Source organism: Oryza glaberrima, chromosome 4, assembly GCF_000147395.1.
Source record: "Oryza glaberrima chromosome 4, OglaRS2, whole genome shotgun sequence".
NCBI lineage: Eukaryota > Viridiplantae > Streptophyta > Magnoliopsida > Poales > Poaceae > Oryza > Oryza glaberrima.
Genome location: NC_068329.1, coordinates 6502799 through 6528175, shown reverse-complemented (window position 1 = coordinate 6528175; position 25377 = coordinate 6502799). Strand labels below are relative to the sequence as shown.

Genomic DNA, 25377 nt, shown 5'->3' with positions numbered 1-25377 from the left:
TGGTAGCAGTAGTAGTGGGAATACCGGCTTGATCCCGAAGGGGTCGCCGGCGATCGCTTGCGGGGTAGCGGCGGCCTTCTGGTCGCCACCTACATTGTCCCTGAACCAGTACATATTTCCCCTCCAACGCCAATGTTGATCGGGGTTTAGTGTTTGATTGTCGGGGAGATTGAGACCGAGAGAGATCGTCATCTCTCTTGGGCCGGCCTCCCCTTTTATATTTTGCGCTGTAGGGAATCTGGGGCGACTCAAAAGGAAATAATTGGGCGCCACCGATCACGGCGCGTAGTTAATCGGGAATTAACAGATAGGATCGATGTGATCGCGCGTAGACAATGGGTGGAAACGGTCTAGCGTAATCTCCTCCAAGTTTTCCAAACCGAGAGATCAATTTTCCCAACAGTAACAAGAAAATTTGACACGATAAGTTATGCTGAAATATTGAGCATAATGGGAATATGTGCTTTTGAGCATTATGGGACTGGATAGTGCTATCTTTCTATAGGTCCTACCGCTTGTTTTAGAAGTTGTGGCACCTTTGGGTGTGTTTAGTTCTAAAGTTTTTTTTTCAAACTTCCAACTTTTTATCACATCAAACCTTTCATATATACAACTTTTCAGTCACATCGTCTCTAATTTTAACCAAATTCTAAACTTTGTTGGTAGCTTTGGCCAAGGATCAAACTCACGTGAGCAGCACACACTCACAGAGCAGTAAACACACTCACAGAGCAGCTCACTCAGGGACGGATCTACAATATTAGCGTTGGTGTCAGGTGACAACGATGACTTTTAGCAAAAACCTATGATTAAACTACTTATCCATATATTATAATACTATAGCTAAGTATAATTAGTATGGTAGGACACCGATATACACATCTGCTACTGCTCACTGGAGTACACAGAAGTGCACATGCGCGCACACAAGTTTTTCTCGGCAACTAATTCCTTTCCTTTTTCTCTGTAGCTCTCTCTTCGCTCAGAAACGAACACTTACAGAATGCTTATAAAGACCCAGGCATCGACGTGACATACACGCCGGCCAAAGTCGTGGTGGCCGAGTCTCTCGCACACGGCCGGCGGCCGCACGATCCACACATGCATAGCCACTAAGCAGGGCCGTACATTAGCATGTGCGGGAGTGTGCGACTATTCAAGGCCCCCCAAATTTTAATTGCATGGAGCACTAAGTCTATTTAATTAGTGGTATAAATAGAATGCTTAAGCCCAAAAGGTCAGGACTATGACACAAAACTAAAAGTAGAAGAGCATAATAGTTGTAACTAGAAATAGTTGGCCATCATTTTGTCTCCCCTGTTGTTCAATGAATCATATCACATTGATCGCGATAACAGGACCGTGAGAATTTACATGTTGAATTTTAGGGTTCTATCATGCATTTCGCACTGGGGCCTCCAGTTCGTAGCTATACGTCCCTGTACTAAGTCAAAAGGCCTCCTGTCCAACAACTTGAAGACTTATTCTCCTATAAGACAAGCAACACATGTATGTGCTAAGTGCTAACTAACTAGCTAACTACTTGACTCATGTATGCAGTACGTTTCTAACTGCATGCGTAATCAACGTGAACACTTCACGTTCAATCTCCTGCCACATGACACGTCTAACACATGACGTGATCCCTATATGCAAGACTCAAAACATGTACAAGTCATGATTAGGCTAACATATGTATTTTCTAAAAGGACCATCTGCATGTACTCATCCAACATATGCATGTTTATGAGATGTAATTATTGATGCTAGTAAAACTTTTACTACATCGTGGATTGGCGATTTTCATGCTCTATCTACAGTGGCTTTCCAGATTGCAGCGTAGGGTTAGCCTAACCGTTGTCATCACTGTCATGCTTTTAAGAGTTGTTGTCTTTATTGACGCGATACTACTACACAATGGCCATACGAATAAAAAATTTATAGGCTCAATCATACACAAGTGATAAAATTACTCATAGATGAATCAAACTAGAAAAGTAAAAATGGTCTAGCAAAAACACCACCGTGAAGCTGAGATCATAGTAGCTTTGTTGGATCTTGCAACAAAGATGGGGAGGTTGGTATGTGGTGGAGAGGGCAACCAGAATGTTTTTCTTTTGCTCATCATCTCTATGACATAAACAAGAATATTTTTGCATATTTTATTTCTGTTTGCTAGATGATGGATGGCTGCTAATGCACATCGCCAAGCTCATCTCTTTACCACGCCACTACATCCTTCTGTGATTTTATCGCTGACTGTCGCTCGCCACCCGGTTGCCCTCTCCACCATCTGTCATAAGACACAGATCAACCTCTACATCCTTATCACAAGATCTAGCAAAGCCATCAGGACTCCAACTTCATGATGGTTTTTTTTTTGCTAGACCATTTTCTTCTTTTCTAGTTTGATTCACCTGTGAGTAATTTTATCACTCGTATGTGATTGAGCCTGTAAATTTTTTACTTGTTTGTTCATTTTGTTATTCATATTAACAATACTCTTCCTATATTGTGTATTGAATACATTAGTAAACATATTACTACACGGTGGCTACTAGACCATAGGCTAAATTAAGAGGAAGGTGGTAATTATTTTACGTGCAGACTATAAAGTCTAAACAATATTTATAGAGATAATCCCTTATATGCCATTGAAAATTTGTCTGATCCCTTATATGCCACTGAAAATTGGCTCTTCCCTTATATGCCAATGCATGGTCCGAATTTGCGCACTTTCTCATGCCACTCCCGTCGGTTGACCGTGTGTTGACCATTAACTCTTAAGTAAAAAACACATATTTGCCATCTCTGAGTTGTTAGGCATGCCCTATACTCAGAAAGGTAAATACGTCGATTTTCCTTGAGAGTTAATGATCAACATACGGTCAACTAACGGAAGTGGCATGAGAGGGTGCGTAAATTTGGATCAATGGCATATAAGGGAAGAACCAATTTTCAGTGGCATATAAGGTATTACTAGCGTTGTAAGGTGGTAGTAATTTTTTATGACCATCTAGGAATAGTGCCGAACGATGTGGGGGCATTTATGCAAGTAAATTTGTTACTTTTGAAGGGGCATTTATGCGAGTAAATTTGTTACTTTTGAAGGTGCAGAGGTGGGATACTAGGAGTAAATGGAAAACTCATCAGAGTAAATTTCTTACTTTTGAAACTTGAAGAGACACTAGAAAAACTAGATAACTCAGAAAGAAAAACTAGATGGTAAATATTTTACTAAAATGAGAAAACATAAAAAATCTGGAGAGAAGGAACGAGAAAACGAGAAAATATGGATGGTTAATATTTTATCAGGTCTGTTGATGAAGCATAGATGAGATGGAAAAGAAAAAAAAGAAACACGGAAGGTGGGGGTGAAAAAAATGAAAAAAAACTGGACGGAGGAAAGGTGGGTTGCAGAGGAAAGGTGGGGCGGTAAAACAACGGGAAAACCGGATGGAGGGAATGTTGTGCGCGCTCGAACTAGCATTCCGTGCGCAGCACACGTATTAGCACCACTGATAAGTTTAACAGATTAAAAATAATAAGAATGATTTATAAGTACATATAACAAACATGCCATTATTATTTAATACTCTCTCCATCGATTTTTGATAGTCATATTTCATCTTGTCACACAGACCAAAGATAAGTGATTCTACTTATCATCTATTTAAATATCCTACTAGTCATTCCTCGTAAACAAGCGATTCATTAATATTTATATTTCTCAATGCCCATGTAACCAATCTTGTGTGGAAGAACGGAGAGTCACACATTAAATCCAAGAAAACCATTAACATGATAAGTTGTTGGATTGAAATATGCCTATTAAAAATAAATTTTTCAGATTTGGAAATATGACTATAAACAACAGATGGAGGGAGTACTCAGTAACGCCATATAAAAAAATAGCACATTAAGCAAATCATGTTCCATAAACAATTTAGTGCATAATGCATCATTATAAAAAATATATAATTAAACAGTTAATGACATACCTCTGGTTTTATAATTATTGACGGTTTAGATAAAGTTGAGATCAAACTTTTTTAATTTTGATCATCAATAACTTTTAAAATATAGTTTAAAGGTATTAATACAACATATATATAACTTTTAAAATATAGTAAAAATATTTTTATCCATTATATATATTATGATTAGAAGACATAGTCAAAAGATATATTTCGAGGAAGTATAGCACTGACCAACTATAAATACCACCTCGCTCATCAGACTCCAAACACGACTCACACAGCTCGCACTTTCCTAGCCCACTAGCCATCATGGAGAAGAAGCGGGTGGTCATCGTCGGCGCCGGCGTGAGCGGCCTGGCCGCGTGCAAGCAACTGCTGGAGCGCGGCTGCCGGCCGGTGGTGTTCGAGGCGGACACCGGCGTGGGTGGCGTTTGGGCGTGGACGCTGGAGGGCACCGCGCTGCAGACACCGCGGCCCATGTACCAGTACTCCGACTTCCCGTGGCCGGAGACGGTGACGGAGGTGTTCCCGGACCACCGCCAGGTGATGGACTACCTCGGCGCCTACGCGCGCCGCTTCGGCGTGCTCGACTGCGTCAGGTTCGGCCACCGGGTGGTGGGGATGGAGTACGTCGGCGTCGGCAAGGAGGATGTGGCGGCGTGGGATGAGTGGGCCGGGAACGGCGACGCTTTTGGCTCCGGCTCCAGCGAGTGGCGGCTGGAGGTGGCCGACAGTGAGGGCCATATTGAGGTGAGAATTTCGCTACGGCTTTGCGTGGAGGAAGTTTCCAAATTTGCTGGAAAAAAATAATTTATAGGTAAAACCATATGCATGTGTCATTAACAATTTAAAAGCAAATAATAAAAATCTTAATCTTAACTAATTATAATATTCGTAATTTTCCGTTCATCGCAAATCCGTCGGCGGTGCGCCTTCGCAGCCCCCGAATCCCAATCGCTCTCAGAATTGGATACAGTGAAACACTTTCCAAAATCGGCACAACCGAATCGGATGCACACACCGCAAGGAAAAGAACAAAACCCAACCAATCTTTGCCCCCAAAAAATCAACCACAATCATCACAAAATCACAAAATAATCGTCCAAGAAGAACAACAATATACACCACAAACTTCACTCGCCTGCCACCGGATCCGCCCTCGGCCATCGCCACCGCGGCCCTCGGCCGTTGCCACCGCTGCCCTCGGCCATCGCTACCGCCACTGGGTCCATCCGCGGCCACCGCCGACACCACCACCGCCACCGGAGGGAGAAGAGAGGCGGCGGAGGGAGCCGCCGCTACCGGATCCGCCCACCGCCACTGCTGATGGATCCACCCGCGGACGTCGCCGACGCCGCCACCACCGTCGGATCGGCCGCGGGACTATGGCGAGAGGGGGCGGAGGGAGCCATCACCGCTTGATCTGCCTGCGGAGGCCGCCGCCGCCGGCGGATCTGCCACAGGAGGAAGGCTAGAGGGGATGAAGGGAGCCGCCGCCACCACCCTCGGATTCGCCCGCGACCGCCGTCAACCCGCGCCACCGCTGCCGTATCCACCGCGGGAGGGAGGCGAGGGGGAGAGGAGGAGGGAGCGAGGAGGCAAGACAGGGCAGAGGGAGCGGCCGCCGGCGAGGGAAGCGAGACGGGTCCGAGGGAGCCGCCGCCACCACTCGCGGGGAGAGGAGGAAGGGCACCGCCGCAGCCGCTCGTGGTAGGGAGGGGGGCGGGTGCCGGAACCGCCGCCATCGCTTTTCAATCGAGAGAGAGAAGGGATCGTGGGCGCGGAGGGTGGAATGAATTTTAGGGTTATGGTTTTGGCTACAGATATTTATCTTGGCTGGGATCAATTTGGATCGTCCATTCGATCGGACGGCTGCGTCTTCTCCCGCATCGGGCCGCCGGACTGTTGGGCCTCCAAATGAGCCGCAATTAAAATCAATGTTTTCTCTCTTAGTAATTTTAAGCATCTTTCTATTTTCAGAAATAGCATTAATACCATTTTAATTGTTTATGACTGCTTATTAGTTTAATTCCAACTAAATTGAATAAACTAAAATTTTGGATAGTTTTTCTCATGATATGGATTTATTTGTCGACTAAAAATGTAAATATTTATTTGTCATGATATAGAATTTAAATGTAGACTAAAATTAAATAATATTAATTATTTTTTAATTTTATATGGACTCTATTCTTCTTCCAATATTTCTATTTTTTATTGTTCTAATTAGTTTTCTATATGGACTCTAAACTCTTCTTTCAATATTTTTTTTATTTTGAATTTTAATTCTTTTTCTAAATTATATTCCTATATGCACTCTAGGCTCTTTTGGAGAATATTCTAGACTCCTCATCCAATATTATTTAATTTATAATTTATACTTTATATTAAGTTGTATTATTTATATAGATAGATTAATCTATTCAGTTTAGATTTTTTTTTTGGCAAAAGATTTGTTTTATGCATATATCCAATTGGACAGCGTGATTTTTTTAAAAAAACAAAATGAATGAGTCATTGTGATGGGGAATAGGTCCCAATGTTCCGATAGGTATTGATAAACAGTCGATTTGGGCGGAGTCGTGACACAACTCGATCCGGCTTCTGAACGAACATGCTATTGAGCCCCGCAATCACAGCATCACATCTCCTCTGGTTATCAACCGTGCCAAAACTCGGTTGACCTCGCCGAGAAGGCTAATCCCTGCATGCGAATCGAAGAACACAAGCAAAAGCAAGATAGATTGCAACCAAATTGCGTATGAATGATTAAGCACTCAAATTTGGGGTTCCACAGATCTAGCGGCGAAACTGTTCTTGACAGATTAATCTAGGCAAACCTAACTCTAAACGATGACAGCTACTAAATAAATATGATTAGGGACGTCCTAGATTTGCCCTAGGGCGCACACCCCCTTGGGCTAAGCCCACGACATAACTACAAGACCCGAAACTCAAATCAGATTCAAACTGGATGAGATACGTGGCTTTGTTTTGTAGATTTTCGGCAGCTCGGTAGGAATTTTGATGTGGGACCAAAACCATCAGAAAGTAGACTCCATAAGATTTCCAACAAGTACTCATGGGCCCCGAAATTCCTTCTAGATCAGAGACTAGGTCCGTTTGAAGTTGATGCTGTCAGAAAGCCTGAATCCGAATCCAAAACGTGTAGAACTTTATCTCTTGTCTTCTATGGACCAAAAGTGATGTGGTGAGATGAAAGTGGACTTGAGAAGATCTTGGTTTGGTCCCCAATCAACTTCTTTAATCATCCATGCATTCATTACGTTCGGTCTCTTTTCTTTCACCCAAGCAAGTACCTCTACAAACGAAAACACACGGAACTCATTATGTAGCAACGCTTATTCAAATATATAACAAGTAAATCTAATATAGAACATATGCACCTTTGATTAATTAATACATAAGTTAATCACGGTTATATCCAAGCTAGTTATATCCTCATCACATTGTCTACAATGAGTTCTCTCATTTTTTATATTTTACTCCAATTAATATGAGAAATCTAGACCATAAGAGATAACGTGGATGCTTCTTTTTCTGTTACTTTACTAAGTTAATAACATTAGTTTTTCATGTTGCAACGCACTATTGAATAATAATTTATTATGAGCTACTATATTACTCTCTATCATTTGAGACTTTTTCTAACGAGCAAAAGTACCAAAGCAGTGTGAAAGTAACTTCGGTTAAAAATAAAATATTTTTAGTTTTAGTACACCGTAGCGAAGAGACACTTTCTAGTTAACTATGATAAAATCTTAAAAAGTCAAACTATGGGAAGGGTATGGTCAGCTGGTTCTGAAAGAGGCAACCTTGTGGCGCGCAGGGGCGGATCGCTTTCTAGCGCGAGACATCCAATCGCCCAGTCGCATCATCCATGCCGATCGAGAGATAGCCATTGGCTAATGTGTTTCTTTCTTTTTGTTTTGCCTTTCTATTTTTTACATAAAATTAAATTTATAAAATTCATATCCAAAAGTCTTTATTCTCAACTATATATGCTTTCGTATCACATATATAAATAATATTGCAATTCTTGGTTAAAATAGGCACCGTGTTTTGAAAGAAAGGGAGTACAATATAATTCATCATAGTTTCCTTATCCCTAAATTAAGTGACATTTGACACTCGAATTTCTCATATTCCAGACACACACTGCGGATTTTGTCATTCTTTGTGTTGGGAAGTACAGTGGAGTGCCCAACATACCAACATTTCCTGCAGGCAAAGGTCCAGAAGCATTTGATGGCCAGGTGATCCACTCCATGGATTACTCCAAGATGGGCACCAAGAATTGTAAGGAAATGATCAAGGGCAAGCGTGTCACGATCGTTGGCTACCTCAAATCAGCACTTGACATTGCTGCAGAATGTGCAGAAGTAAATGGTACTGACAAATTAACAATCTGATTTCCATCAACCAATTTTTCAGTATTTTTTTCCCTTGTTAGATGCTGAATTAGAATTTCCCCACTTATTAAGTGTTTCTTCTTCGTGTAGGTACTGAGATTCCATGTACAATGGTGGTCCGAACAAAGCATTGGATCATACCAGACTATTATGCATGGGGCGTCCCCATCTCAAAGCTGTATCTTAATCGGTTTTCTGAGCTTATTATTCACAAGCCTGGTGAAGGCTTACTCCTTAGCATCTTGGCCACCCTCTTGACTCCATTGGTATGGATATTCTGTTTTAAGTATATTGCTAAAATATACTTTCTCTAGTTAAATTGAAGCAAGACTGATCCATGCATGTTTTCCCTCTTTGCACATGTTCAGAGATGGATATTTTCGAAGTTTGCAGAAAGCTATTATTCCATTCCAATGAAGAAGTATGGCATGGTGCCTGACCATAGCCTATTTGAAGCTTTGATTACATGCTTGATTGCCATTACACCCAAAGACCATTACAAGAGATTAGAAGAAGGCAGCATCGTTCTCAAGAAATCAAAGACATTTAGCTTTTGCAATGAAGGTGTGCTTGTCGAAGGCGAATCTTCGCCGATAAAGAGCGATATAGTGATCTTTGGAACTGGATTCAGAGGGGGTCAGAAGATCAAGGAGATGTTCACTTCTGAATACTTTCAGAGCATTGTAGTAGGCTCTGCATCTACAACTATACCTCTCTATAGGTCAACTCAATAACTGTTTCTTGCAAGGAGAAAAAATTTAATTTGTACAATTTCCAATTTCTATCCAGGACTGTGTCGTAGTTAATTAATTTGCTGCATGATTTCTCACAGGGAGATCATTCACCCTAAGATCCCGCAGCTGGCGGTTATCGGCTATTCAGAAAGCTTGGCAAACCTGTACACATCAGAATTACGGGCCAAGTGGCTCGCACATTTCATGGATGGTGGCTTCAGGTTGCCAAGCATCAGTGTGATGCAGAATGATGTCCAGAAATGGGAGAAGTTCATGAAGCGCTATTCTCGTGCTTACTTTCGCAGATCCTGCATCGGATTCCTTCATATCTGGTACAATGATAAGCTATGCCGGGACATGGGGTGCAATCCAAGGAGGAAGAATGGATTTTGGGCTGATTTATTCGACGTTCATGGCCCTGGTGATTATATTGATCTTCACCCCAAGAAAGAGTAGTACTTTGGGCTCGGAGTCGTGTGGAATAATTTTATCGTCTGATCATGCTTATTTTAAGATTATTACTACCTGCTTTCTTGGATTTCTGTTGTTTTGCATAGTGCAAATTCAGTAAACCGTGTTTAGGGGAGGATGAAAATTAAACTCGTTACTTGTTAGCTCGCTCAATTCGTGGCTGACTCGGCTAGGTTCGACTCAACTCGTTACATTAATATAACGAGCTGATCTCAGGTTTTAACTGTTAGAGATAACGTGCCAGCTATCAAAAAGATCAAGTCCTTATTTCTCGTCTGCAGCCCCGCCCAATCTAAAAAATATCAAGACTACAAGAAGGCTCCAAGGTCCAAACCGGGAGTAAACCCTAGCTAGTCTCTCTCTCCAAAGTCAAAACTCGAGTCACTGCCAGAAGGTCACGCCGCAGCCGCCCGCACGAGCGCATGCCGCATGGCTGCAGCCAGCGCAACCGCACCGCCCTGCTCGATCCCTCTCCCTTCGTCCCCATCGGCTGCGCGTCCCTTCTCTGTCCTCCTCCATCAAGGAGGAGCAACACGAGCTGACGAGGAGTAAGAGAACGCCGGCCAGTTATGAATCTTGAATAGAAGTTACAGGCCTGTTTAGATCTCCTGGCAAAATTTTTTATCATGTCACATCGAATGTTTGGACACATATATGGAGTATTAAATATAGAAAAAAAACTAATTACACACATTACGTGTAAATTGTGAGATGAACCTTTTAAGCCTAATTGCTCTATGATATGACAATGTGGTGCTACGGTAAACATTTGCTAATGACAGATTAATTAGGCTTAATAAATTCGTCTCGCAGTTTACAGGCGGAATCTGTAATTTGTTTTGTTATTAGTCTACATATAATCTAATGTGACACACCCAAACTTTTCATCCCTGTATCTAAACACAGCCTACGTATGGATGAAACAAGTTAATGCTTACCAGTTCTCTTGCCGTTGATTTACCACTTAAGCAAAAGTAATGAACCAATAGTTAGAATCAACCACTTAAGCAAAAGTAATGAACCAATAGTTAGCAAGTAATGTTGGCCTTTCGCTGTGTTGCCACTAGCTCGCGAGCCAAACGAGCTAGCTCGAGCCCTTTCACGAGCCGAGCCGAGCCAAGCCGAGCTAGCTCGTTATATTAATGAGCCAGACCAAGCCGAGCTGAGTCGAGGTAGCTCGATATCCACCCTTAGTTGTGTAACATAAGGAGATAGATTTTAATCCGTTCACGGACATGTGCCTTCATTCCTGCGCACTGTTCAAATAGAAATCATTTTTTTTAAAAAAAAATCCAAATAAACCCTATAAGTAACTGGTCTTTTCAATCTCTCGCAATAACTTAATTTTGTGCACCATACTCCCTACAAGTCCATTTTTCTTCTAACTTCCCACCTTTGTCTAGTTTTCACTGATTCCTCGCCATGCGCTTAGCAATTTCTCACATCCTATAGATTTCAGTGTTGGTATTTATTACAGAATAATCTGCAAACACACAGATACCACCCTTGTAGCCTTCACCCAAGAGTATTTTAGGGTATCGTATCCACGGAGAACTTGTTGCAAGGACAACAACTAAATGGTAGGCTTATGACAAAAAGGATTCCTATGGGTTAATAATTTTAATTAAGTTAAGGTAAAACTCTATCAATTGCTTCAGGCACTGGGTTACCCCTGGTCTTTAAAGGAGACTCTGGTTTACAGTTATATGATGTACCCGAACGTGGAGAATTACGAATCATGGACAGGGATGTCACCACTTGCCACCTATCTATAACCCGTGTATATGCTATTAATCTCCAGCCTAGACACAGTGTCTATGCTATTAATTACTACCCTAATCTTGATATCAGCTTAAGACTAAGGTACTCTACCTAAGCAGAGCGATGAACCTACAACAATGAAAATATATCTTACTTAAATAAGAAAGGTAAATACTAAAGAAGATTACAAATACTTACTTATAAAAGAAGCATCCATCGAGATACAAAATCGAAGAGAGTGCCGACATCTCCAACATTCGTCCAGAACTCCCGGAGAAAACTCCGACATTTGGGGCACTCATTTCGGAACTCCCCCTCACTCTCTTCCTACTCTACTAGAGTAATGCCTAAGTATATAAGTGAGTTGTACTCCAACTACAACAAAAATCTCTTGGGGAGACGCTTTATTAGCAGTTTAGAGACGTTATAGAACGTCCTTAAGGAGATTTAGAGGCGTTCTCGAAAAGCGTCATAGAAGCGTCTCCGTTGAGACCGTCTCAAAATTTTGGAGACACCTTATTAAGCGCGTCTACAAGATTAAAGACGTTTGAAAAGACGACTCTACACCAGGTTAGAGACATTTTAGAAAACGTCTCTACAATTTGAGAGGCACCTTCCTGTAAAGCATGTAACTTTGTAATATTTTCGCTCTTATGTGATAAAGCTGTAAAATTGACATGATCAAAACATTTTTTTATATATTCAATATAAAACATCAAAGTTACAACTTAACTGTACATTTGAAAAAAAAAGGTGCAATGGCACAAAAAATTCCTGAAGTCCACATAATTGTCTCACTAATTAAAGCTAACTACAACTTTTTATAGGTAGAACTGATTCATCCGGTTCCTCTTTCCCTCATAATCTGTAAATCCTTAGTTCTTCTATATTATCCTGAAAAAGAAGAAAAGCGAGGTATTAATGATTCATTTTAGGTAGTGATAATGTCAAAATCAGTGTGCACATTTCAACAGAAATGTTCAAACTCCAAGTATAGACCAAGTGTTCTAAAATCACATGCATGTCATCAAGGACTTACTAGATAGCATGCTCTATACCAAAACTTCTAGAACTATTCAACTTCTGAATATGCATTCTTAACTGTTCATGATGAATATTCTCTAGATCTAGACTGCATTGGATGCTATTGCTTGAGCCCTTCATAATTCATCAACACTTCATGACTGTGTTGAAACTGAATTGCATCAATACGTTATAAGTACTACTCCTAACCTGTAGAATTATCAATATGTGGCAATCAACCTCAATGAATTATCATCTGACCTGCAAGCAGAATGAGAAACCAATATAATATCATATAGCTGTAAGACATGATCTTTTGAACAAGAGACTTGCATTATGTAGTGTTTTATTTATCCATCGCTTGAGCAATTTTCACAATTCCTATATATCGAATGGTAAACTCTACTTCAACGTACTTTCTGAAAATATGAAATATATAAATGTTAACAGTAAGATGAAATCAAAAGTACTAATCTCCAATAGTCAATATATATCTGGATCATATCCACCTGAAATAAAAGATTACCACTTTTTTATGTACTGCAATTTGTAATTAGCAATTAAACATGTGCATGCTGCAAAAATATTCTACAAAAACAGGACTAGCCATCTTTCCTTTTCCTTTTAACAAACAGCAATAGCAGACTATCAGTCAAGTGGCCAAACCTTTAATTACCATGCATTCAAACTATCAGCAATCAAAACTCACAATCAAACCTTAACGTAATCTAATTTAACTTTCTAGTTAGACTGTACACCGTCCATTAAACAATCAAGTAACTTTTTTTTTCTGAATCGGGAATCGAGAATCAGGAATCAAGTTAGATTATAACATACCGTATATGTCGGCTGCAGCTGATGAGTCCTGGAGCTGCTGCTGCGATCCGTGCCTCATCTGCCTCTGCTGCATTCAGCACGCATATATGGGCGCTGCCGCTGCCTCCATAACATTGAGTCCAGGCCCTAGAAACTGAAACAGAGATAGTATCATAGCTGTGAATCGGAGAAGTCGGTGAGAGATGTGGCGCGGGCGACATGGGCAAGGCAGTGACGAAGGATCAGCCGATCAGGCACCCGCGGTGGTGCAGATCAAAAGTAGCAGCGGCAATGCCGCAATGGGGAGAGGAGGCTGTGTTCGGTGGCGAGCAGCGGAAGTTGCGGCACAAGGAAAACGGAATGGCGATAAGTACGTGGGTTCGAAGTGGGCTGGTGGACCGCGTGCAAGGCGGAATGGCGATAAGTACAGGTTTTCAGGGATTTCTCCCGAATAAAAAAAGAAAAAAATATTTTAGATGTGGAACGAAATTAAAAATGTCTCAAGAAGCGTCTTTATTGATGGAGTGGTTCTAGAAATTAAGACGACTACCATACTGTCTTCAGTAGAACGTCTTATTAGCACTCTTTATACATTTATATTGAAATGATTTCTGAGTATATGAATGCCAACTTTACATTATATTCATGTTATACTGATTATATAGCTAACTTATCTGGGAGATGCATAGGTACGGGTATAATGTTTGCTTATGCAATTACTCTATGTCATGACGATGATATTAGAGTAGTATCTGGTAATTTAGGTGTGATGTCTAGATTACGAGATATCATTATTTGAGGTTATATGTTGCGGATGAGATGTGGGCCGCTGATGGTGACAGCTCAGTACGGGTATTTCTCCGCGTGTGTGTATAGCCCTAAGTTAATTTCCTAGGGAGGGTACTTCTCTATATTTAGCTCCAGTTGTATGGTTATGACGGATTGTCATAAGGAACTCGGCAATCAAGAGTGGCTTCTCGAAATACTAGGAGGGCATCGGGTAGAGGGTATTAGCTAGTTAATCATATAACTAGAATGTATGTATACTTGAACTATAGGAATAGATTCTCTTTCTATTTTCTTTCCACCTAGCTTAGATATTTTAGTATGAAAATGAGTAGCTCCATGCTTGTGTGTCACTCTACCTTTTTGATTTATCTTAACCCCTGCTTAGACTATGATTATTACAAGTAACATATAAATTATAAATTATTAGTACGGTTCTCTCTACTATGATCTTCTCACGGGATTAAATAAATACGATACCCTTGGAATACTCTCGGGTGAAATGCTACAATGGTATATCCGTGCGCTTGCAGATGAACTCTGTAACCATAATATACCAGGAGTATTTCTGCGTCATTGCTAGGTATTATATTTTAGTAATGTCGTTTAGAAATACCAACAATGCATCACGCATGTTTTGTTTTTGAGTTTCTTTCATCTGTCTAAAGCATTATTTTTCAACCAATAGGAATATGGGAACATAATTGGATTTTGTAATCATAGTTTCTTTTATGCAGGATTTGGAATCGGTAACGGGTAATTCTTGAAGTCTAAATTTGTACAGGATTTGGAATCGGTAACGGGTAACTCTTGAAGTCTAAATTTGTACGATCTCTTAACAATTTGCAGTACGACCTAAGCGGAGAGAAGTTCAATTTTTCTTTTCGTTCCTGCTTCCAGAGGTAGATACTATGCCATGAAAGATATATCATCGTCAGCAAGTGATACTTTCTTTTTATAAAAAGGTGCAAATCAAAGTATCACTTTTCATAAAAAGGCGCAAATCAATGTGTAACAAGAAAATTTGACACGATAAGTTATATTGAAATATTGAAAATAATGGGAATATCGGGCTATCGGTTTTTGAGCATTATGGGACTGGTTTTTGATCGAGTGCTTTCCATAGACTGCTTGTATTACAAGTTGTGCCACTATGTATTTTCTAAAAGGACCATCTGGTGCTATCCTCCTTCAACATGCATGTTGATGAGCTGGCATTATTGATGTTAGTAAATTTTTTACTACATCGTGGATTGGCGATTTTCATGGTTTATCTAAAGTGGCTTTCCAGATTGCACCGTTGTCATCACTATCATGCTTTTAAGAGTTGTTGTTTTCATTGTATTCATAACTATTTCCAGCATAATCGCATAACAGGAGCTTTGGATTGTCATCTTCTGGCAGGGTACGTATTTTCCAAGCCTCCATAACATGTGAAGTTGAATGAGAAGTAGGTTCTCGTGGAGGTGTATACAAGCAGAAGAGTTTGGATTCACGGACAACTTTTTTATCATGTAACGCCGCAACAAGCTTAGATGATTTTATATATTATAATTAGGATGACAAGCTTTAACAGAAAACTTTATACATATGGAAAAGGAACGATTTGGTTTTACTATTATTACATGGATCTTGTAATTGTTTCAGAATTGGAGAGTTCTTTTGCTTCAAGGTTTGCATCTTGTTTTTGCTCAACTGGCACTGTCAGACTGTGACTGTCTCCAATCTCATGGAGCTGCTCTGTTGCCTCTGTTTTGGACTTTTGGTTAGAACGGTTACTCTGTCTCAAGGGCTCTGTTTTGGGAACCAGGATTTTTCTCGATTCATGCCATAACTGAACTATTCGGTACTATACCTCCGATCCAAAATATAAATTTTAGCTATGTAATTGCATTGTCAAGATCTCTTATATTTTGGGATGGGGGTAGTATTTCGGTATGAATTCAGGCATTCTGGACATGACCTAACACCTGGATGGCTGAATCCTTTTTAAGGGCATTAGCAATCCGTCATGACTAAATGAGGAGCCAAAACGTCCATGTTGGAAAAAACCCCACAAAAAACAGTCCAAGCTCCTCTCCCCACAGTGCATGGCTGCATGCGTAGCTTACCCATCATCAATTTCTTTTTCAGGTCGGCCCCACTACAAAAGCTCCTCTCCCCATAGTGCATGGCTGCATGCGTTCTTCGCTCTGCGCAAGGCGTTCTTCCAACGAAGAACGAGTGTCCGTGTTTGGCTACGAGAACCACGTTTGGCTCCGCGTCCAGCTGATGTGGCGTCGAATTTTTGCTTTTTTGGTGTGAGGCTGAACGCCACGTTTTCGCACTGTAAACGCCCTAAGACATCAAGATCTGAAAGCTCTGTATGTCTTCTGATATCTGAACCTGAAAATGGTAATTATCTGATTGCTACTGGCAACTGTCCATGCATGCTGGAACGTTGAGTAGGTCCCAAGATGGCTCGTGTTCAGACAACAGCATGGAAAGGCTGGGTGATTTAGGTCAAAAGTATGGCCATTGCCCTATCACCACAAGAAAGCTCAGCCAGTTTTCTGAAGGTGCACGTATCTGTTAGTAGCATAATTTTGGCTTATGGTTCGGTCATTTTAGACAGGCCAATTTATGTAGAATAGCCAGTATAATTGCCTAGTAATTTGCTGAAGAAAATCAACTTAATTTCTATGTGCAGGAGTTAATGTATTCGGGAGATGATGTGTGCAAATTTTGGGTGCGTGACAAGAGCGAATTTGTGGTTGGGGCTTGTTGGGGCTAAAGCCCCAGCTCCAACCGGACAGAGAATAGTAGCAGAATACTAGTAGAGCACTAGGCCATAAGCTGGAGCAGCAGTTTGCAGAACAAGAGCTACCACTTTGGTGCCACTTCGGTGCCTTCCTATCCTAGGCCGTAGGCCATGGTAATCTAGGAAATCAAATTTTCAGATTTTAGGACGAGTAATTTATTTTATTGTTATCAAGAACACAAATCATTTTTCCATTTTCTCTGGTTTGGTACTAATTTGATAATTTGTGAGCATTAGACTATAGCAAAAATTATCTTGTGTTAAGCAGTATACCTAAGAGCACCATCTCTCTTTTCATTCTAGATTCGTCACTGGTGCGTGAAGATGGTTTGCAAGCACATGGGTGAGAGAAGTTATAATTTTCAATCCAGTATAGATGCATGAAGGTAGCTGTGAAGATGGAGTAGCATTGCTGTTCGTATGTTATATATACACAGCAGTGGTGGAAGGCTGATGGCCGTGTTGTGCTGGGTTTTTAGCTGCACGGGTTTGCAGAGAGGGACAGAGCTGAATTATGTGCAGAGAAAGATAGCTGTTGAGCTATATACGGGAGGAAGACCGAGGTAAAGTGCGATGCGGGCGGGTGTGTTGTGTCACCCGTGTGTTCACAGTAAAGGAGATTAATCCGGTCTCATAGCGCGCGAGTTGGAACAAAGGAAATCTGAGTAATCATCTTTTCGGTTAATTTGAGTCGTAGTCGGTTAGCCGTGTTGCGTGGAGTTTCCATGTAATTTTTACATAGTACGTTCGGTGTTTAGAAGTGCTCCTATACGTTCCATGTAATAGGTCAATTAGGATCCCCGAATAAATTATCTGTTATTTTCAGTTTTTTTTTCCCGCCGTCACGTAATTTGGTTACACTGTATCATTTTGGGGAAGCGACATATATGTGGTCCCATATGTACCGTTTCTTCATTTGTTTCTCACGTGGGAGCTTGGGCAGATGAGAAATATCTCATATATGTGCCGGGTGTACATGAAGTAGCATATGTGTTGTTGTGTAGTAGTAGTAGTGAGCTCCAACCTGGAAGTTTTGACTCGAAATTATTTAGTGTTTTCAATACATTATTGATGCATCCGGCTCACGTGGGGTTGGCCGAGGCCCAACAAGTTAAGATTGTCCGGACCCCAATAGTTCTTTGGTACATTCACTCGGGGAAAAGCCCAATCTCCCTAAAAGACTAGTCTAATAAAGAAAGGGTGGCTCTTCCTTTTAAGGTGGCTTCCTCTACCCAAGTTAAGCAGGGTCGGGGTGGCTCTTCCTTTTAAGGTGGTTTCCTCCTCCCAAGTTAAACAAGGTGGGAAGGGTGGCTCTCTCTTTTAAGGTACTTCGGGGTGGCTCTCTCTTTTAAGGCGGCTTCCTCCTCCCAAGCTAAGCAAGGTCGGGGTGGCTCTCTCTTTTAAGGCGGCTTCCTCCTCCCAAGCTAAGCAAGGTAGGATTATTTAGAAGCTCACACGGCACCGTCCGACTTTTGCGTCTCCAAGCTAAGCAAGGTGGGATTATTCAGAGGCTCACACGGTCGCCGCCCAACTTTTGCGTCTTAGTTCTTTGGCACACCCACTCGGGGAAAGGCCCAATCTCCCTAAAAGACTAGTCCAATAGGGGAAGGGTGGCTCTCCTTTTTAAGGTGGCTTCCTCCTCCCAAGCTAAATATCACACGGTCGCCGTCCGACTTTTGTGTCTTTGCCAGCGGGTAATAGTTGAGGATGTCCTCATCAATTATCTTGAATAAGTTTAACAAATTAAAAATAATAAGAATGATTGGTAAGTATATATATATCAAACATGCTATTATCATTTAATACTCAGTACCGCCATGATCCAAAAAAAATAAGCATCACATCAAGCAAATCATGCTCCATAAACAATTTAGTGCATGATGCATCATTATCAAAAACTATATAATTAAACAGCTAATAATATATCTCTGACATTCTGAGCTAATGAGCTGGAGTATAACTCTGACCAACTATAAATACCACCTCGCTCATCAGAGTCCAAACACAACTCACACAGCTCGTACTTTCCTAGCCCAGTAGCCCACTAGCCAGCATGGAGAAGAAGCGGGTGGTCATCGTCGGCGCCGGCGTGAGCGGCCTGGCCGCGTGCAAGCAACTGCTGGAGCGCGGCTGCCGGCCGGTGGTGTTCGAGGCGGACACCGGCCTCGGCGGCGTGTGGGCGCGGACGCCGGAGTGCACCGCGCTGCAGACGCCGCGGCCCATGTACCAGTACTCCGACTTCCCGTGGCCGGAGACGGTGACGGAGGTGTTCCCGGACCACCGCCAGGTGATGGACTACCTCGGCGCCTACGCACGCCGCTTCGGCGTGCTCGACTGCATCAGGTTCGGCCACCGGGTGGCGGGGATGGAGTACGTCGGCGTTGGCGAGGAGGATGTGGCGGCGTGGGATGAGTGGGCCGGGAACGGCGACGCTTTCGGCTCCGGCTCCGGCGAGTGGCGGCTGGAGGTGGTCGACGGTGAGGGCCATATTGAGGTGAGAATTTCGCTACTACTTTGCATGGAGGAAGTTTCCAAATTTGCATTTATCATATTGTTTGGCCTACATTTATAAGACGCAACAAACTTATTGGAAAAAAAGAGTAATTTATAAGTGAAACCTTTTTACCTGTGAGGCTGTGACCTGTGTCATTAATTAACGATCTAAAAGCAAACAATAAAAGCAAACAATATGAAGTCAAAAAATAAAAGCAAACAATAAAAATAGACTCTGATAAAAATCTTTAAAAAGGGTGCGGTCAATAAAGTTGAAAAAATAATATTTATTTTCACTTTGCGAAAAATTATATGTAAAGAATAATTAAAATAAATACTCTTGTGCAAAGGAATTTTCCTAAATTTGTATTTCAAACTTTTTATGTAGGCATAGCATTTTGTCTTTGATATTTGAAGTTCTGTAAAAATAAGTTAGATTTTATCAACAGTTCGAAAGCTACACTTATTATTTAAAACATGTAGGCGGACATTTTAATTAATTTATTTTACCGCGCGCAATCAAAATCATATGTCAGCAGAGAATGTTTGCGTCGCTAGTAGGAGATATTTATCAGTATGGAACAATTTGTGTTTCTACTGGGAGAAAAGAGACGCATAGCGCCAGGAACAAGGGAAAAAGATTGGGGGCCGCATCATATCATTTTGGAAAGGCATGTATGGACAGAGGCAGAATCCGATGTGAGCAATCTTACAAAGAAACACAAGCTAGACTAGCCAGGTGGAACGGTGGCACCTTCTGTGCATGGACATGAAATGCAGGCCTGGGCCAGGATAATATGACATCTGCACCCTACTATCGTTCCAAAATAAAGAAAACCACATCTTATAGTAACTTTTTTTATGAAATGAAGGAAGTAAATGTATCGGCTCACGAATTCATTTATATGTTAAATAAATAATAAGCAACATGATAGATTACCACTTATTTAGCCTATAAGCAGTTCACACGGATCGACCTATTTATACCCTTTACACCCTTTCCTCTGTCTCATTTATATGTTAAATAAATAATAAGCAACATGATGGATTACCACTTATTTAGCCTATAAGCAGTTCACATGGATCGACCTATTTGTACCCTTTACACCCTTTCCTCTGTCTATAAATATAAATGTTGCAGCTAGCATTTAAAGTTTATTCATAAATATGCATAATTACCTAAAAATATTGTTTATCAACCAGTCATCTTTATCCCAACCATCTTCCACTTATATTCATCTTTTATTTAATAAGAGATATTAGAGTAGTTTCTTATATGTTCAAAATATTTATATTCGCGGATGGAGGGAGTACATATAATTGTCATTGTGTGGCACAGATGCACAGTGCTTTGCTTCATAGGTTACATCTTGTCTCGTTGCTATCCTTTTTTTAGGTTAGAAACCATCAGTGCGATACATAAGAAAATTGACATGTATATGGTTTTTACGGCAGTTTAGTACTATTATTATATATCCTACTAGTGAAACAGCAATATAGAAAATGAAATAACCTAAAACTTCAACAAATATATCCCCTAGGTATATAGGCCATCAAACGTACATAGTGGATTAAAGAAATTAAGTGGTAATAGTAATTAATGCAGCAATTTTCCTAAAAAAAAAAGTAAAAGCCTTAACTTCCTTCGAAATCTATTTTTTCATCCTAAACTACAAAATCACTTTCAACTTTTAAAAAACAAAAGCACATGACACCATAAAACATATTTCAACGTGGTTTGATCAAGGTTCCAGTGGTTTTCACCTTCAAACTTTTAAAACCTACTAACATTTACTATACCCTAAAACATATTTCAATATGCTTTTGATTGATATGGAAGTGGTTTGAAGTGTTTAAAGCAGACTTTACAGTACTGAGAGATTAAAATAGTTCGCTGTGTGTCATGTGTTGGGTTTAGTCCCACATCAGTAATTGATGATGGGAGAGCATGACTTAAAAAGATGGTGGCGGTCCTCACCCATCACGAATCTAAAGGCGAGATTTTGGATCTGAACAGGAGTTAAGCAAATCTTCCAGGCCAATGTGTGTTTTTCGCATCAACAACTAGTCTTTTAGGTTGTGTAGGCCCATGACCAAAAGTTATGGCTCCGGTTGGACAATGTTGACCTGGATGGCTCACAGTTGATGAGCCAAGCTGCGCAATCTAACATCCTGCGATTCTACAACCAGAGTCCATCGATCACAACTCGATCGCAACTTGATTCCTCGCCCAAAGACACGGCAAAATTTGTGATGTCTTATCCTCTCTGCCATTGAGCAGTCTCAGTGCATGCTTTTCTTCGATATAGATCATTCCTTTATGACCTGGTGGTCACCATCCAAAGAAAAAAACAAGGTGTTCACCATCAACAAAGATCATGGAATGGGCTAGCTCAGCTGGTTGCGAAAGAGGCAGCCTTGCAATTTGGGGCGCACAGCGGGGGCATCTCTATCTATCGCGAGACATCCAATCGCACAAGTCGCAGCATCCATGCCGAGAGAGAGCCATTGGCTAATGTGTTTCTTTTTCTTTGTTTTGCCTTTCTTTTCTTACATAAAAATTAAATTTATTAGATTCATATCCACAAATATTTACTCTTGGTTATACTTTTGTATCACATAAATGATATTCTAATACAATAATTCTTAGTCAAAATCTTGTCCTAATAAGACAAAGTATGCGTCATATTTTAAAACAAAGGGAGTAATATAATTCATCATAGTTATCCCTAAATTTATTCACACATTTGTTACTCAAACTTCTCATATTCCAGACACACAAGGCGGATTTTGTCATACTTTGTATTGGGAGGTTCAGTGGAGTGCCCAACATGCCAACATTTCCTCCAGGCAAAGGTCCAGAAGCATTTGATGGCCAGGTGATCCACTCCATGGATTACTCCAAGATGGGCACCAAGAATTCTAAGGAAATAATCAAGGGCAAGCGTGTCACGCTCGTTGGCTACCTCAAATCAGCACTTGACATTGCTGCAGAATGTGCAGAAGTAAATGGTACTGACAAATTAACAATCTGATTTCCTCCAACCAATTTTTTCAGTATTTTTTTCTCTTGTGCAACTTTAGATGCTGAATTAAATTTTCCCCACTTACTAAGTGTTTCTTCTTCGTGTAGGTACTGAGATTCCATGTACAATGGTGGTCCGAACAAAGCATTGGATCATACCAGACTATTTTGCATGGGGCGTCCACATCTCAAAGCTGTATCTGAATCGGTTTTCTGAGCTTCTTATTCACAAGCCTGGTGAAGGCTTACTCCTTAGCATCTTGGCCACCCTCTTGACTCCATTGGTATGGCAATTCTGTTTTAATTATACTGCTAAAATTTGCTTTCTCTGGTTAAATTGAAGCAAGACTGATCCATGCATGTTTTTCCTCTTTGCACATGTTCAGAGATGGATATTTTCGAAGTTTGCAGAAAGCTATTATTCCATTCCAATGAAGAAGTATGACATGGTGCCTGACCATAGCCTATTTGAGGCTTTGATTACATGCTTGGTTGCCATTACACCCAAAGACCATTACAAGAGATTAGAAGAAGGCAGCATTGTTCTGAAGAAATCAAAGACATTTAGCTTTTGCAAGGAAGGTGTGCTTGTCGAAGGCCAATCTTCGCCGATAAAGAGCGATATAGTGATCTTTGGAACTGGGTTCAGAGGGGATCAGAAGATCAAGGAGATGTTCACTTCTGAATACTTTCAGAGCATTGCAGTAGGATCAGCATCTACAACTGTACCTCTCTACAGGTCAACTCAACAATTGTTTTTTGCAAGGAACAAATATTTAATTAGTACAATTTCCAAATTCTATCTTGGACTGTTGAACTTAATTTGCTGCATGAACACAGGGAGATCATTCACCCAAAGATCCCGCAGCTCGCGGTTATCGGCTATTCAGAGAGCTTGGCAAATCTCTACACATCAGAATTACGGGCCAAGTGGCTGGCACATTTCATGGATGGTGGCTTCAGGTTGCCAAGCATCAGTGTGATGCAGAATGATGTCCTAGAATGGGAGAAGTTCATGAAGCGCTATTCTCGTGGTTACTTTCGCAGATCCTGCATCGGAATCCTTCACATCTGGTACAATGATCAGCTATGCCGGGACATGGGGTGCAATCCGAGGAGGAAGAACGGATTCTGGGCTGATTTATTCGATGTTTATGGCCCTAGTGATTATATTGATCTTTTCCCCAAGAAAGAGTAGTACTTTCGACTCGGAGTCGTGTGGAATAAATTTATCGCCTGATCATGCTTGTTTTAAGGTTGTCACTACCTGGTTTCTTGGATTTCTGCTGTTTTGCATAGTGCAAATTCAGTAAACCGTGTGAAGTTTAAGGTACAGTTGTGTAATATAAGGAGATGGATTTTAATCTATCTACGGGCATGTGCCTTAAATAACAAAAAGGAAAAAAAAATCCAAATAACCCCTATAAGTAACTGGTATTTTCAATCTCTCCTAATTACTTAATTTTGTGCAACATATGCTCCCTACAAGTCCATTTCTTCTTCTAACTTCCCACCTCTGTCTAGTTTTCACTTATTTCTGGCCGCGCTTAGCAATTTCTCACATCTTTGTAGATCTCAGCATGGCTAGTGAAGTTGCTTCTTTTGTCTTCTCTTGTTGGGCATAAGATTCAATACACATTTTTATGAAATGAGATAATTATCATGTCTTACCGTCACATAGTTGGTGGAATTAAAGTGTGTAAAAGTGAAAGGTAAAATAATGCTATGGTACACACACCTTTGGTGGAAAGGAGCAACTACCCTCACAGTGATGGAGGGTCATAGGGTGTGAGAAATAGCTAGAAATGGATAGAGGTGGGAAGTTGGAAAAAAAACAAACTTATTATGAGTGTTTTGTATGGAATTAAGTTGCAAAGGAAGTTTGAAAACACTAGTGACTTGTAGGAGGTATTTGGATTTTTCAAAAAATAAAAACTAAACACTCTATATCCACGCACAACATATAAGATAAAATTCAATCTAGTCTCTTTGAGAAACACAAATGATTAGTCCTATTCAAGAGAGGTCTCACTTTTAGTAGTATGATTTAGTTTTTCTGATTTATTGAGGGATATGTATTATGCCATATTTCATACCCAACATTCTTGAAACGTCCCTGTAAGTCCTTATTTCGAAATAAAACAAATTGTGTATTTTATTCCTAGTACCCTTCTTTCAAATTAACTTATAAAATTTGACGCATGTATTAAAAAAGTAGGTGAAATTAAATTGGAGAAAATTGTGAATCGTTTATAAGGGGGAGTAGCCGAGTAGGGCTGAATAAGACCCATCTAGAATGTAGTACTAGTTTTCTATATTTAGGCCCAGTTTAGTTGGCAAAAAAAATTGTTTTGTGGTGTCACATCAGATATATGGACATACATTTGAAGTATTAAACGTTGTTTAATAAAAAAACAAATTACTGTTTCCGCCTAGAAACTGCGAGACGAATTTATTAAGCCTAAGTAATCCATCATTAGCAAATGTTTACTGTAGCACCACATTGTCAAATCATGACGCAATTAGGCTCAAAAGATTCGTCTCGCAATTTACACGCCAACCGTGTAATTGGTTTTTTTTGTCCACATTAAATACTCTATGCATGTATCAAACATTCATGTGATGGGTGAAAAGTTCTTATTTTGGGAACTAAACAGGGCCTAGGACAGAGCCAGTGAAAAACTTTCTCAACTAAGGGCTTGTAATTTAGTTCGCGAAAAGAAAATTTTTAGCTGTCACATCAGATGTTTGACCGGATATCGGAAAGGGTTTTGGACACTAATGAAAGAAATTAATTTCATAACTCGCCTGGAAACCGTGAGACGAATCTTTTGAGCTTTATTAATCCGTCATTAGCACATGTAGGTCACTGTAGCACTTATGGCTAATCATGGACTAATTAGGTTCAAAAGATTCATCTCGCGATTTCCTCTCTAACTGTGTAATTAGTTTGTTTAATCTATATTTAATGCTCCATGCATAGTCCAAAGATTTAATGTGTCCAAAATTTTTTGGAAAAATCTTCGAGTAACTAAACCAGGTCTGAATCAGTAAT

General features: G+C 40.5%; 1 protein-coding gene across 3 annotated transcripts; it reads left to right on the top strand.

The window, feature by feature from the left end:
• Nucleotides 1-4239: 4239 nt before the first annotated feature.
• LOC127771185 (probable flavin-containing monooxygenase 1) lies at nucleotides 4240-23759 on the top strand. 3 transcript variants are annotated; one of them, XM_052297030.1, is made up of 5 exons: nucleotides 4240-4730; nucleotides 8153-8390; nucleotides 8504-8679; nucleotides 8782-9134; nucleotides 9246-9747. In XM_052297030.1, exons 1-5 carry the CDS (start codon nucleotides 4290-4292, stop codon nucleotides 9601-9603), a joined length of 1566 nt encoding a protein of 521 aa, XP_052152990.1. In that variant the 5' UTR covers nucleotides 4240-4289; the 3' UTR covers nucleotides 9604-9747. The 3 variants fall into 3 exon arrangements, with proteins under 3 accessions (XP_052152990.1, XP_052152989.1, XP_052152988.1); XM_052297029.1 differs by lacking the exons at nucleotides 8153-8390; nucleotides 8504-8679; nucleotides 8782-9134; nucleotides 9246-9747 and adding exons at nucleotides 22072-22309; nucleotides 22431-22606; nucleotides 22709-23061; nucleotides 23163-23759 and having other exon boundaries at nucleotides 4263-4730; XM_052297028.1 differs by lacking the exons at nucleotides 4240-4730; nucleotides 8153-8390; nucleotides 8504-8679; nucleotides 8782-9134; nucleotides 9246-9747 and adding exons at nucleotides 18809-19298; nucleotides 22072-22309; nucleotides 22431-22606; nucleotides 22709-23061; nucleotides 23163-23759.
• Nucleotides 23760-25377: the final 1618 nt, after the last annotated feature.